The following is a 15875-nucleotide window of genomic DNA, read 5'->3' as shown; positions in this document are numbered from 1 at the left end:
ACATGCATGCTTTTACAGCTGCTGCCCACCAAATGAGAGCACAGGTGTCTGGAAACGCAAACTATTTTGAGGTTTAGCGTACCAAACCATACCAAACTTTAGGTTACCTAAAGTAAGAAGTAGATGAATAACTAGTTACAGAAGAGAATGAACTGTTCCAAGGCTTCGTATTCACAAAACTTCAGCGTTCATTTAGTTTCTCATCCATCGTGGACAGACGGGACTGATGTGAGCCTTCAGGCTCTGCTTTGACATCTTAAAATCAGGTCCAGATAAACGTCAGGAAACTTGATTTGTGGCCAGATACCAACATCCACAGACCAGGAAACAGTTTGGATTTCTGTCCAGTCCAAATATCTCCGATTTAAGCAGATATTAGTCCGTTTTTCTCCTGTTTTTGCTGCTTCTCAGATGGCAGACTTTCGTGAATCATGCCAAGCCAAGTATATCTCGGCACTCACATGTCAATCAACCAATAGCACAGTTCAACCCAAAGACACACTTAGGACCGCCCCTTTATTTGAATAACATTTCCTTTTGCATTTGATGCTGACAATGTCTACAGCATGAAATATAATTATAATTAATTTTTGAGTCTTACTCTTTTTTAAATTTGTTTTAAATTTTGTTTTTACTATTTTTCCATTTTTTCTATTTATTTACATTTATATTTATTTTTTTGTATTTAATTTTTGAATTTTATTTTGATCGTTTGTTTGTTTTTATATTTACTTTTATTTATTTATTTATTTTTTATTTTGACAGGTTTGGTCCTCCATACACAAGTTTTTGCTCTGTCATCCCGATTTAAAGCCAGATGTAGGGAGCATTTCCAATCCAATCCAGTCCACTTTATTTATATAGCACATTTTAAAAACAATCAAGTTTACCAAAGTGCTGCACAGTAAAATCACATTTACCCGGTGTATGCAGATATAATGAGATCTTTTGAAACTGGTACATACATTCATGCAGTTAAACAGAGCTCTTGTTCTGTCTGGAGCTCTGTGAATCAAGATTTGCATGTTTACAAAGGTTATCTTGGTGAAAGATAAATGTTGGTCTCCTAAATCCTTTCGTCTAATTATCTTCATATTTGCTGTGTGTGTTTAAAGCTGAATATCTATTTAAAGAGAAGGAACCAGAATAATGTCATTACAGTTTGACCCTCCTGGTCTCATCCCTGATTTAAACCTCCTGCAGCACTCACAGCAGGGGGGCGAGGCCTTTAATGAGCCAGGCGAGGTCTGTGCACATGTGGGTGTGTCCTGTGGTGATCCAGGCGGGGTCTGTGCATATGTGGGCGTGGCCACGAGGCAGATCAGCGGTCTGTGTGGGAGCAGTGATCAGATGAGAGCAAGCAGAGCAGACAGTGAGAGCCGCTGTCCCTCGGCCATGGCCTGTCTGATGGCCGCCTGGTCCGTCCACAACCCCACCGTCACCAACTCCATCATCATGGTGAGTACTGGGACCAACTGGGATAAACATGGCTATACTGGGACTAATCTAGGACAGACCAGAAGTCAGTGAAGTTCTGCTGAATCCTGCTTTAATCTGGGATTTTATTTGATGGATAAACAAACATCAGTGAACTTCATGAGCCTGCTGTATAAACTCTGAATGCTGGATCAGGATCAGGTTTGGTCTTCTTTCAGGCCTGATTGTTGGAGCTGAAGCACAGCCTTTCCTTTCTCTCTGTTTACCCAAATCTAAACCCACACATGGCTCAAACCAAACACCATCCAAGACTGAATCATTGCAGCTCTATGGAGGCTGTAGGGGGATCTGATGCAGTGAGGGGGGCTGTGATTGGATGATATGTGTCACATGATGATTAGTTAATGATATGTCAGATCTGTAAATCTGCTGATAACAGAGAGGTTACATCAGTGAAACAAGGGCCGCCATGATGGGGACACATTGGGCAAGACTGAAACACAGCATGTCCCAATTAATATGGGATGGTTTCATTGCTGCAACAATCCCAGATGACTTTGTGAGTAGCTAACAGCACCATGTTGACCACTTTAACAGCTTTTCTCCCTCATTCAGTTAAATTCATCCATAGAACAAAAACATCAGAAAACTGTTGAGTGAGTGCACCATGTCAGATTTCTCTGAGCAGTCCTCAACTTCATGTCAGCATCATGTCTGCATCATGTCTGCATCATGTCTACTTCATATCTGCATCATGTCTTCATCATGTCTGCATCATGTCTGCTTCATGTCTACTTCATGTCTGCTTCATGTCTGCATCATGTCTGCTTCAAGTCTGCTTTATGTCTGCATCATGTCTACTTCATGTCTGCTTCATGTCTGCATCATGTCTGCATCATGTCTACTTCATATCTGCATCATGTCTTCATCATGTCTGCATCATGTCTACTTCATGTCTACTTCATATCTGCATCATGTCTTCATCATGTCTGCATCATGTCTGCTTCGTGTCTACTTCATGTCTGCCTCATGTCTGCTTCATGTCTGCTTCATGTCTGCTTCAAGTCTGCTTTATGTCTGCATCATGTCTGCATCATGGCTGCTTAATGTCTACTTCATGTCTGCTTCATGTCTGCATCATGTCTGCATCATGTCTACTTCATGTCTGCTTCATGTCTGCATCATGTCTGCATCATGTCTACTTCATATCTGCATCATGTCTTCATCATGTCTGCATCATGTCTGCATCATGTCTACTTCATGTCTACTTCATATCTGCATCATGTCTTCATCATGTCTGCATCATGTCTGCTTCGTGTCTACTTCATGTCTGCCTCATGTCTGCTTCATGTCTGCTTCAAGTCTGCTTTATGTCTGCATCATGTCTGCATCATGGCTGCTTAATGTCTACTTCATGTCTGCTTCATGTCTGCTTCATGTCTGCTTCATGTCTGCATCATGTCTGTTTCATGTCTGCTTTATGTCTGCATCATGTCTGCTTCACGTCTGCTTCATGTTTTCATCATGTCTGCCTAATGTCTGCATCATGTCTGCATCATGTCCTCATCATGTCTTCATCATGCCTACCTCATATCTACTTCATGTCTGCATCATGTCTGTTTCATGTCTGCATCATGTCTGCTTCATGTCTGCATCATGTCTACACCATGTCTACATCATGTCTTCTTCATGTCTGCATCATGTCTGCTTCATGTCTGCATCATGTCTACATCATGTCTACATCATGTCTGCTTCATATCTGCATCATGTCTACATCATGTCTACACCATGTCTTCTTCATGTCTGCATCATGTCTGCTTCATGTCTGCATCATGTCTACATCATGTCTACATCATGTCTGCTTCATGTCTGCATCATGTCTACATCATGTCTACATCATGTCTGCTTCATATCTGCATCATGTCTACATCATGTCTGCTTCATGTCTGCATCATGTCTACATCATGTCTGCTTCATGTCTGCATCATGCTTGCTTCATGTCTGCTTAATGTCTCCTTCATGTCTGCTAAATGTCTGCTTCGGTGCTTCAATTTGCCTCTGTGCAGTTTCCAATCACCGGACAGGCCAAAGTACAGCGGTGGGTCAGGTAGAAGGGCCAGGGTGTTTTCTGAGGGGGGCTATCCATGAGGCCTAATGACCTTTGACCCCCTTGAGTCAGAATGCATGTTTGTGCAAAGTTTGAAGAAAATCCCTGAAAGTCAACATGGAGGCGAGCATGATGGAATGTACTGGAATGTCTCCGATGACACGGTCTTCAGTCAGATCACGCCATAGAAGACAATCAGCGTCTCCACATACAGATCTGTGTGAAGATGATGCTGATCTTTAGTTCAGATTCTCTGATGATCAGCAGAGCTCGACTCCATGGTGGTCATGTCAGCTCATACTCCGCTTACAGCGCACAACCATCGAGCACCATTTGCTTCACGTTTCTTTTGAAAAAGTCTGACATGCTGAGCCTGAAGTCAACAACATCCTCATCCATGCAGCTTCAGGTGTTTTTCCTGCTTTTTCTCCTCTTTATCTTTGGGGGTCAGTTGAAAGTCATCCCTGCTGTTTCCATGGTGATTTGAGATGCTCTCTGATCATTAACAGCCAGGGACAGCCTAAGCTGGCCTGGGGCCCTAAGTACAGTTTGTTTGGACCCCCAGCCACCAATCACTGTTATTGAGGCAGTCAGTGCTATGATCTGCACATATAGAGCTTATCTAGACCCCAGTGGGGGAAAATGAGGAAACAGAACAGGAGATTTGATTTTAATCAATTATAAAAAATTATAAAAATGTCATCGAGAGAAATCCAACACATAAGGTCAGGTACATTACTGTAGTTAAAGCTACAGTGGTTTGTCTCAGCTGATTCTTTAAGTGAGTTAAACTAGACTCCTGTATTTGGCCAGTGTGCTTAGACTGTCTCTGCTGATGATCATCTCTGTACATAATGGTAGACTATAACAGTCACACTCTGGGCCCACTGGCATGCATACAGTAATTCAGCTGTAAGCTGGACTGTTGTGGATCTGGAAAGGCCTGTGATGGTTTCTGGGGGATCAGGAAGTCCTCCTCTCCTCCGTCTGCTGGGATGTTGGAGGTTTTACTGTTCTGCACACAGATGAAAAAAACCTGAATACTCTAAAGTCTGTAGGAGTGGATATTTGTGAAGGAGGTGGGCTTCTTCCACTTTTCCTCATCTGCCTCTCATTTGTTAGGAGACCTGCCTCATCAGCATGCACCAAAATGAGAAAATAAAACCAAAAATATTTTTGTTTTTAATGTGTTAATGGTAATAACTTACATTTTTGTACAAAACACACAGAAATAAACCTCCTGATAACAACACTCTCCCTTTAAAAAAAACATCATCTTTCTAAAACAAAATCAAACTTTTAGCAGATCTAGATCTATGAAACACAACATTCAAATATAAACCCTATCACTGTATCAGCCAGTTCATTTTATAATAAGCCTTTACTCACAGCTCTTTAATGAGGTGTCTTACCTGTGGTTGTATTCATCTCTCCTTGCAGGCTGCATGGATGGTGGCATGATGATGAGTCTGCTAACTTTATCCTCTTTATGTCCCTTCTCCCCCTCCGCACTACTCTACTACAACTACTACTACACAGCTCAGCTCCCTGCTAAGAAGAGAATAAACTGCGTGTGGAGTCCTAAAGTTACAGAGACTCTGGTTTAACATACCTGTAACTGCAATCTGAACTGCTTTTGAACATTCAGTTTCAGGCTCGTGGGGGCCCCATGGTTGATGGGGCCCTAAGCAGCTGCTTATATGGCTTATGCCTCGGGCCGGCTCTGTTAACAGCTAAGAATTGTGCTCATGGTTCCTCTCTCACTGTGAAGTGTCTGGAGTTGTAGGACCAAAGTATTAAATATGGCAGTCAGGAGCAGCTGGTCGGGTTGTGGTCAGGGTGTGGTCAGCCCGGAGTCAGGCTCTGGTCAGGCTGTGGTTGGGCTGTAGTCAGGCTGTAGTCAGGCTATAGTCAGGCTGTAGTCAGGCTGTAGTCGGGCTGTAGTCAGGCTGTTGTCAGGCTGTAGTCAGGCTGTAGTCAGGCTGTAGTCGAGCAATAGTCAGGCTGTAGTCAGGCTGTAGTCAGGCTGTAGTCGGGCTATAGTCAGGCTGTAGTCAGGCTGTAGTCAGGCTGTAGTCAGGCTGTTGTCAGGCTGTAGTCAGGCTGTAGTCGGGCTGTAGTCGGGCTGCAGTCAGGCTGCAGTCAGGCTGTAGTCGGGCTGTAGTCGGGCTGTCGTCATGCTGAAGTCAGGCTGGTGTCGTGCTGTAGTCGGGCTGTAGTCAGACTGTTGTTGGGCTGTAGTCTGGCTGTGGTCAGGCTGTGATCAGGCTGTAGTCGGGCTGTAGTCTGGCTGTGGTCAGGCTGTGTCCGGGCTATAGTCAGGCTGTAGTCAGGCTGCAGTCGGGCCATGGTCAGGCTCTAGTCTGGCTGTGGTTGAGCTGTTGTTGGGCTGTGGTCAGGCTGTGGTCAGGCTGTAGTCGGGCTGTAGTCAGGGTGTGGTCGGGCTGTGGTCAGGCTGTGGTTGGGCTGTGGTTGGGCTGTAGTCGGGCTGTAGTTGGGGTGTGGTCTGGCTGTAGTCGGGCTGTAGTTGGAGTGTGGTTGGGCTGTTGTTGGGCTGTAGTCAGGGTGTGGTCAGGTTGTAGTTGGGGAGTGGTCGGGCTGTTATCAGGCTGTAGTCAGGCCATGGTCGGGTGGTTGGGCTGTAGTTGGGCTTTAGTGGAGCTGTAGTCAGGCCGTGGTCAGCCCGGAGTCAGGCTCTGGTCAGGCTGTGGTCGGGCTCTGGTCAGGCTGTAGTTGTGCTGTAGTCCAGCTGAAGTCATGCTGTAGTCAGGCTGTAGACAGGCTGTTGTCGGGCTGTAGTTGGACTGTATTCAGGCTGTTGTCAGGCTGTTGTCAGGCTGGAATGAGGCTGTAGTCAGGCCATGGTCGGGCAGTAGTAAGGCCGTGGTTGGGCTGTGGTCAGGCTGTTGTCGGGCTGTAGTTGGGGTGTGGTCAGGCTGTATTCGGGCTGTAGTGGGGCTGTGGATGGGCTGTTGTCGGGCTGTACTTGGGATGTGGTCGGGCTGTAGTTGGGCTGTGGTCATGCTATAATGAGAATGTATTCAGGCCATGGTCGGGCTGTAGTCGGGCTGTGGTCGGGCTATGTTCGGGCTGTAGTCAGGCTGTAGTCGAGCTGTAGTTGGGCTGGAATCAGGCTGTTGTTGGGCTGTGGTCAGGCTGTAGTCAGCCTGTAGTCGGGGTGTGTTTGGGCTGTGGTCAGGATGTGGTCAGGCTGTAGTCGGGCAACAGTTGGGCTGTAGTGGGGTTGTGGTCGGGCTGTAAACGGACTGTGGTCAGGCCATGGTTGGGCCGTAGTCAGGCTCTGGTCAGGCTGTGGTTGGGCTGTGGTCAGGCTGTAGTCGGGCTGTGGTCAGGATGTAGTCGGGCCATAGTCGAGCTGTAGTCATGCTGTAGTCAGCCTGTTGTCAGGCTGTAGTTGGGCTGTAGTCAGGTTGTAATCGGGCTGTGGTTAGGCTGGAATGAGGCTGTAGTCAGGCCATGGTCGGGCTGTAGTCAGGCCATGGTCGGGCTGTAGTCAGGCTGTGGTTGGGCTGTAGTCGGGGTGTAGTCGGGCTGTGGTCAGGCCATGGTCAGGCTGTAGTTGGGGTGTGGTTGGGCTGTAGTCAGGCTGTGGTCAGGCTGTAATCAGGCTGTGGTCAGGCCATGGTTGGGCTGTAGTTGGGCTGTGGTGGGGCTATGTTCGGGCTGTGGTCAGGCTGCAGTCGGGTTGTAGTCGGGCTGTAGTTGGGCTTTAATCAGGCTGTTGTTGGGCTGGAGTCAGGCTGTAGTCGAGGTGTGGTTGGGCTGTGGACAGGACGTGGTCAGGCTGTAGTCGGGCTGTAGTCGGGGTGTGGTTGGGCTGTAATCAGGCTGTGGTCAGGCCGTGGTTGGGCTGTAGTCGGGCTGAAGTCGGGTTGTGGTTGGGCTGTAGTTGGGCTGTAATCAGGCTGTTATCAGGCCATGGTCAGGCTGTAGTCAGGCTGTAGTCGGGCTGTAGTCGGGGTGTGTTCAGGCTGTAGTCAGGCTGTAGTTGGGCTGTAGTTGGGCTGTGGTCAGGCTGTAGTCAGGCTGTAGTCGGGCTGTAGTTGGGGTGTGTTTGGGCAGTAGTCGGGTAGTGTTGGGGCTGTAGTCAGGCTGTAGTCTGGCTGTGGTTGGCTGTAATAGGCTGTGGTCGGGTATTGGTCTGTCTGTCTGTAGTCGGGCTGTAGTCGGGGCATGTTCAGGCTGTAGTCGGGTTGTGTTCGGGCTGTGGTCAGGCTGTAATAGGCTGTAATGGGGTTGTGGTCAGGCTGTGGTCGGGCTATAGTTCAGTTGTGGTCAGGCTGTGGTCGGCCGTTGTTTTCCCCTGTGGCAATGGCCAATGAGGGGACATGACTCTGAATTTGTTCCCTTGTTCCCTATAATGGAAGGGTTATGGAGCAGAGGAGCACGGGTCCTCCTCTACAGCTGCAGGATGTTTTCAGCTCTTATAGAGCTGTTTGTTTATCCGGCACCTCCCTTCTTGCTTCTTTGCTGCACCTTCCTGAGGAACCTCCTTCTGACTGCATGTATCTGAGATCTCGTTCACCCGGTGTTTGCCCTCCTGACCACAGCTGAAACTGAGGGTGAACTGAAAGCTCTGCCTACAGGCTTGGCTCTCTCTTCACCACAGCAGTCTGGTACAACACCTGCTAACCAGTCGATGCTGCACCCACCCACCCTCACTCATGAACAAGGCCTTGCCATACTGGGACGTCGTTCCCAGGAGAGGAGACTCTCCTCATGCTGGTGTTGAGAAGCTTTGAACAACAGATGAACAGAGAGCTGTGTATGTCTGTGGTGAGGAGGATGATGATGAAGGTGGAGGTGTTTCTCTGCTGAATCACAGCAGCAGTCTGCGGCCTGTTGGTCGGCTTTAAATCCTCAGTGACTAAGCTCTCCTCTGCCCGACAGTCACCTCCTCCTCCTCCTCCTCCTCTCTGTGTGAAGATTAGCGTCCATATGGAGGAGCAGGACACTCAAATGCTTTCCCACATATCAGTGCCTCCACCTCTGAACAATGGCAGGTCCAGATCTGGTCTAAAGGACCCAAAGGTTCCAGAGATGGAGGATTTCTCCTGCAGCAGTGAAACAGCCCATCATGTCTGATTTATTTATTCTAATGTTGATGATTTTGGCTTACAGCTGATGAAAACACAGCATTCAGGATCAGAAAATGAGAATATTGCTCAAAACCAGTAAAAAAGGATTTTTCACACAGAAATGTTGGACTACTGAACATGTTCAGCCCTGGCATGGGCTTGGTATGGAGGCGATCAGTCTGTGGTCCTGCTGAGGTGTTCTGAAACCCAGGTTGCTCTAATAGCGGCCTTCAGCTCTTCAGTGTCGTTGGGTCTGGTGTCTCTCATCTTCCTCTTCACAATCCCCCAGAGATCCTCTACAGGGTTTAGGTCAGACCAGTCTACGGGGATACGAGGGTCCTTAGACCAGGTTTTGGTACTTCTGGCAGTGTGGCCAGGTGCCAAGTCTTGTTGGAGAATGAAATCAGCATCTCCATAGAGCTGGTCAGCAGAAGGAAACATGAAACGCTCTAACACTTCCTGGTAGATGGCGGTGCTGACCTTTGACATGATCAAACACAGAGGACCAAAACCAGCAGATGACATGGACCCCTAAACCACCACTGACTGTGGAGACTTTACACTGGACCCCAGAACCTGAAGGATTCTGGTCCTCTCCTCCTTCAGACTCTGGGACCTGGATTTACTCATGAAAAGCTAAATAAAAAATAAATTCAGGTCACTGGACTAAACTCAGTTGGAGGGAACATGTGGGACTCCAGAGCTAAGGTCTCTCTTTTCTAGGTGTTGATCTTCTAAGACTAAGATTAACTCTCATCTTTATTTTCACTTTTATGAACGCTTCGTCAGTGTGAACAGATTCTAGTGTTAGATATTCCCACTGATGGACTTTGGATTCTTAACCCCTTAGAAATGCTGTTCTGGCTCAGAATGACTCCAGGAGACCCAGATTATCTCCTACCATGCCAGTCTTTTTCTAACTCGTTCAGGTGCACTGATCTGCTCCTGAGTGTTGAATTCTCAGCGTTAAACATGTGAGTGTGGATGTGAACTCTCACAGCGTGATGTTAGCTCTATTGAGAGAGTTAATGATCTCAGACTGTAGACCAGGATCCTCAGCTACATCTGCACTGGGACCAGCTTGAGTCTGTGAGAGCCTGTGAGGACCGGCGCTTTAAGTGAACCAAAGATCAGAAACATGTGTGTCTAAACCATTGGAACTCAAGCTTGTTTTTAGCTGTTAGCAGTGAACCCAGTCCCTATCACACTGTTAAATCCACATACTGCAGCCTGCCACCAGGGGGCGTCTGAGATATTTAAGCCACATATTTCTGAGGCGGCCATGTTTGATGTGAATACGCTGTGTCCTGATTGGTGAAAAACACATGAAGGAAGAAGATATTTTGTTTGAGTTCACAGGCAGTGAAAAATAAACTCTCAACCTTTAAACTGTTGGATTTACTCAGAAATCTGCTTCTTTAATCAAGAATGGATTATGAGTGAGCCTGGCATGCATTTATTTGTCATCAATAGATAATAACAATTGGTTTTCTGTAAAACCAGCAAATATGAAGCCAACCTGTAAAAAATGTTTAAATCTCACTTATTTTAGAGTTCCTTAACACCTGTACGTATTATAAAAGGAAAGACACCCTAAATATGGTCATAGATTTTTTTCAGCATTTGTTGTCAACCTAATCGAGCTTCTGGGGACCCGATGTGGCCCCAGGGCCTCCTGTTGATGATCAGTGCTGCAGAGAGAGTCAGCTGTACCAAGCTCCACCCACCGGCATTTCAAATCTGGGGGCAGTTTTCCCATCATGCCCTGGTGCAGAGTGTTTGGATCTTTTAGATGTGTGTAGATTTGTGTAGATGTGTGTAGATGTTGTCTGTTGAACCTGGATCTTTGTCCATGTTTCTGGTGAATTGTTGTTTTTGACGTTAAACACTCCTGCACCATGAGTGAACTGGTCGACTATGTTAGTCACTTCCTGTCTGTGGTTAAAGCTCTTTATTATGGGGACAGCAGTCTTTGAGCTTGAGGTGTTTACTGATTATGTGTCTGTCGTTCTGTGGTCACCTCTAGACTCCTCCAAATTCCACAAGTGTGTAACATGAGGTTATTATCCATATTTAATATAAATGTGTGAGTAGACTTCCAATGACCTCAGATTTACACCCAGAGTGAAAGGAAGAAACAGCATGGTGTTAACGTGCACGTAAATGTGTAAAAACATGATGAGAGCCAAAATATGAACATTGTCCAGCGTGTTCATTTGACTCAGAACCAGGGGAATTATGTAAACTCTGTTAAATTTAACTCCAGAGGCCGAATTTAGACCACTATGGATGGCGTTCATATTTTACCCTGTCAGCACTTTTCTAGTGTTGAAATATGAACTCTTTATAAAGTGTTTGTAAATCTTTATCAGAGGTTCCGGTATAATCCCTGGCTGAGTGTTCCTGTGAATTCTGAGGGTGTTAGAGTTGCAGATCAGGTGATGAAGGATGTAAGGCAGGGCAGCTGCAGGAGTGCCGTAGGTGGGCGGGGCTCAGGTAACAGTGAGGCTGGGTGCAGGTGTGCTGCTGTGATTGAGAAGTGCTGAGTCAGCAGTGAGGATTTGAGGTTTCCCTCTTTGATGATGAGGTGATCTTCAACACTCTAGCAATATGATGAAGAATATCTCCATGTGGACCGCCGGATAGAAGCACGCAGCATGAAGCAGAGTTTTTAAAACCTGTGAAAATCACCTGAGGATGGGCTGCTTCCCTGACTCTCATCGTCGACACTGATGGTTGTGTGAGAGGAGGTATAAGAGAGAGGCAGCGCCCCGTCCCTCCTCAGTCCGTGTTAAAACACACTTAAATATTAGATACATGAAAGATGAGGTTATCTGCTTGTCTGATCTCCTCTACCTGCATAAATTAGCTTTTACACTAACACAGTCAAAGAGCCGACACAGCCGATTATCCACCCGGTGTTTAAAAACCAAAGTCGGTGTGCTCCTGACAGCAACAACCACATGGTGTCTGTGACGTGGTACACGTGGAATCAATGTTATGGTTTTGTTTCCAGCCAGACAGATGCTGGCGATCCACTCTGCTTGACCAACCGCAGGAAAAGAGAGAGAGAGTTTTGTGAGGGGAGCCTTAACTGTGTCCATCCTAGCTACTGTAGTCTGTCTAAGTCTGTCTGTCTAACGCCGCGGCCCCACCGGCCCTGAGAGCAGCCCAGTCCACCGGGAACTCTCCTGGTTCTCCAGATTAGCCACTCCAGGCCTGCAGGGCCAGTTATGTTAAATGTACGAGGTATTCCTGTTCTCATGCTGTTGGTTTTCATCTCAACCAGGCAGTCAGATGCTCTCTCTCTCATCTATCCAGAAAACAACAGTTCAGTGAAGTGCCCCATAAAGCTAGCTAATTCAGAGCATGGAGGTCAGAACTAAGGTTAAAGAGAACGTTTACAGAAGTTGGACTGAACTCAGGAGCAGCTCTGTTTCACGGCTCTGTTTCACGGCTCTGGTTCACGGCTCTGGGTCACGGCTCTGGTTCAATGGTGCTGGTTCACAGCTCTCACTGATGAACTCCTTTATGAACGGGACGATCTCTGAACAGCTGGAGTCTACGCACATGAACGCTATAACTCTGTCACTCTTTTCTCATTCTTGGACTTTGCATCAGACACATGGCCTAACAACGATACCCAAAAATGCCTAAAGCTGTCTCAAAGGAGTCCAGAAGGTGCCTCTGGCCATCTGTCAAAGACCAGGACTCACAAAAGTACAATTAGACCGGCAGGACCAAGGACCCAAAGACTCTGACTTAAGTTATGCTCTGATACCGTGAACGCCACTCTGTCCTGCTCACAGATCTTGACTATAGTACTCCAGTCAAAGTCCAGTAACGCTGCTGAAAACTTCCTGAAGTAAAAGCAAAAGTACATATTTAAAAATGTACTCATAAAAAGAAGATCCCCCAGAAACCATTCAATCAGGGCCATGTAAGTAAATGTAATTAGTTACTTTCCACCTCTGTTCTCACCTCCGTCATATTAAGCTGACTTTAGGCCTCTGATGATGGGGGCGGGGCTTATGGAAACATGTTGCAAGTATTTCTTCTGACAGTTAATCCTTGGTATCCACATGGTTATTTTACTGCCTTAGGCCGACCACACTACAGGATTTTCAGGCAAGATTTTCCTCCCCAAGAGTGGTGGGGGTGTATCCTGTGTGGAGCCTCGTCACAAATGATTCTTTGTCTGAATAATCTGCAAAGGTGTGGTATCCACATGGTCACTTTACAGCCTTACTAAGCCTGGATTCTTAAACACCAGACGTGGCTGATGTGTACAGGTGAGCAGCTGTTACAGATCCATGTGTGTGCACTGCTGAAGAAACACTAACATGTTTTCTACTTGTTAGGGATGCTGTTGCTGACTCCTGTGTTTGATAGGATCCCATGTTAAGACATTTTTGTGATTGAAATGACTCAGATATGTGGCTGGGACGGGACCAGAGATGCTTTATCAAACATGACTGTTGGGTTTTAGTCCCTGTAAGGTGAAATCCAAACCTGTGTCTAAACTCACTAGATATGTTGGAATAAGGTCGCTGTAAACATGAAAAAACAGAGATCTATGTGTGACTGAGTTTTGGATTTAGACTGTTAGAAAGTTGTTCACCTCTTTCCTGGCTGGGTTTGAATAGGGCGGGGCAAATATGTGATCCTATGACATCACCAGTCTTGAGGACAGCATTGTCATATTAGACAAAAAGCTGCGTGTTATAGAAAGGTGGATAACTTTTGTACAATTACTTATAGGCACATACTCCTTCCCCCTCTGATAGCCTTCTGTTGTGCCGTTCTAATGACGCTATCCACACCCTTGTAGCTCTTACAGAATGTTTTCTAGCGAGCCTGGAACTTGGCTGACTTTCCAGGGTCTTTAAAGATTAATTCCACACCTGTAACTCTGATATTGGATGCCTTTTGTCCATTTATAATCCATTTTTTAAATCATTCTTGCAGTTACCAGTTAGTCTGCTGCCATATTGTCTGTTTGTATCCCAGAATGCATTGTGGCTGAGCTGTGACAACCAGTGGCAGGCTGTTCCATCGTCACATCCTGCTTTGCTGAACAGCAGATTTGCACAGACCTAGAAAATGAAGGAGAGAGCGTGAATGCGTCAGAATAATGAGAAAGAGACACAGAGAGGCCGGGACGTGTCCCTCAGAATCTCTGCACTTTAAATAATGACTCTAATTCTCAAAAGTGGGACGGCTTTTTTGTAAAAATGTGAATATTTTGAAGACTTTTTGTCACAGAATGATGAAAAAAACCCTTAGTCATTTATGTTTACTGTGTTTAATTCATAAAATTTTTGATTTTTAATTTTTGATCAGGTTTAATTATGTCTTTACAGTCCTATAACTTCTTTTTTTTAATTGCAGTGACATTTCTGCAGCACACATGTTCTTAAAGCCCAGTTTGTCCTGAAGAAAAGGACGTTTAGAGCTTGACTGTGCTCCACAGGGTCAGGTCAAGACAGAAAGTCCAGATGAGACCCAGTAGTTGAGAAGCAGCTGAGGGTTCAGAGGGTTAATTGTGCTGGGGTCTATACATGTAGTTATGGGGGTCAGGTTCAGAGCATGAACTGGCTCAGGTACGGCTCTATCCTCTGGGCCCTGTTGCAGCTTCAGTGTTCTTAAAGTCAACAGTATGAACATTTCCATCTTTAAACTGCAGCCAAACAGCAGGGGCAGCTCTAAATATTTTGACTTCACTCTGGTACAGCTGTCATGTTGTCCATCTTTCTAATCCAGTATTTTAATGATCCATGACTTCTCTGCCTCTGGTCTGACCCCCAGAACACAAATGGGCCCCCCGACCTCATGTTGGACCCCCGGACGGTGTGCGTTTGTATGGACGAGGTGGTCAACAAGCGGCGGACAGGCAGCCAGCAGACGCCGCTGCTGCAGGGACACCTGAAGAAGGTGGACAACAACTTGACCGAGGCCCAGAGGTTCTCTTCGTTACCACGGAGACCGGCTGTCAACATCGAGTTCAAGGACGTGTCGTACTCCGTCAGAGAGGGCCCCTGGTGGAGGAAAAAAGGTACTGACACTCAGCAGCGCCACACACTGGCCCTCATCTATCCAATGTTTGTACCATAGGTGGAGCGAGGGGGTGGTGAGAGGAGCTTAAGCCCAGAATGTTTTCCTAAAATTCCTGAATGATGTCTTAAAAGCCTGTTAGAAAGATCTGGTCTGTTAGATCAGATTTCACATTTAAATTTCATTTAACAATAAACTAACACCTGAAAATCCATGGGAGTTATTGAAATGATGTGAATTCACGCTGTGACCTGACTGAACAATCATCCTGGAAGATGTGATGATCTGAGAAGGAAAAGGGGTGGGGCTAGACCACACCTGGAGAGAAAGCAAACCTGCTGTAATTACAGTTCTGTGTCTGTTTATGTGAACGTCATGATGAATGACACGTTAACTCGATGCTAATGCTAACCATGCCGGGTTGCTACTTTTTCTCCGTACCATCGGTTGTGGCCACCTAGAAAGTTTTATTTCAGATGATAACCTTGGATTATTTAACATTTAAAGTCTTTTTGAATAGAATTACTCATTTTCAGTCCCATAACTTGACTCCTAAAACTGACCACCACCTGTATTTAAGATTTGTTCTGCCTTTACAAACTTCAAACATCAGAGCGCCACACAGGGGGAAGGATCAGAGTTCTGATATCAGGATGGAGAGTATGGAAGCACGGAGTACAGGGACAACCAACACAGAGTGTCAGTCTGTCTGAATAATCCCACAAACATCACACTGTGGAGTTTCCTACAACATCATCAAACACTGAGAGAAAGTCTGACGAGGCACCGAGGGACGGAAAGAGTGAGGAGAAGTCAGAAAGGTTTATGCAACAGTTTATTATTATCAGAGTCTAATTTAGGATGTGTGTGTGTGTGTGTGTGTGTGTGTGTGTGTGTGCTGGATTATCAGCCTGTAATCTGTTAATCTCAGTCCGAGTCGATGCTGTAAATAGCTGCAGGTCAGATTAGAAGCAGCTCTGTCGCTCTCAGCCCAGGAAATAAAAACCAAAACAAGAGAAGAAGAAATAAAAAATGAACCTGAGGATGTTTCAGAGGTTTGTGACTAAAAAGAAACTAAAATGCTTCTGCCTGTCGGTCTGAAGGCTTGGAGATTATTCCCACAGACTGTCTCCACGTAGACGCAGTCTCCTGGGTTAGAGGTGAGGCTGCAACAGGAT

The 15875-nt window shown here is 46.2% G+C and overlaps 1 protein-coding gene across 1 annotated transcript in view; it reads left to right on the top strand.

The window, feature by feature from the left end:
• Nucleotides 1-1395: 1395 nt before the first annotated feature.
• abcg1 (ATP-binding cassette, sub-family G (WHITE), member 1) overlaps nucleotides 1396-15875 on the top strand; it is a 39956-nt gene continuing 25476 nt past the window's right edge. Inside the window, exons 1-2 of the mRNA XM_041809509.1 lie at nucleotides 1396-1458; nucleotides 14452-14698. Of these exons, the coding sequence (XP_041665443.1) occupies nucleotides 1396-1458; nucleotides 14452-14698 (310 nt within the window). The remainder of the gene's footprint in view (nucleotides 1459-14451; nucleotides 14699-15875) is intronic.

This window comes from Cheilinus undulatus, linkage group 2 (assembly GCF_018320785.1).
Source record: "Cheilinus undulatus linkage group 2, ASM1832078v1, whole genome shotgun sequence".
NCBI lineage: Eukaryota > Metazoa > Chordata > Actinopteri > Labriformes > Labridae > Cheilinus > Cheilinus undulatus.
Note: the sequence above shows the minus strand (reverse complement) of the source record. Positions and strands in the feature narration are given on the sequence as shown.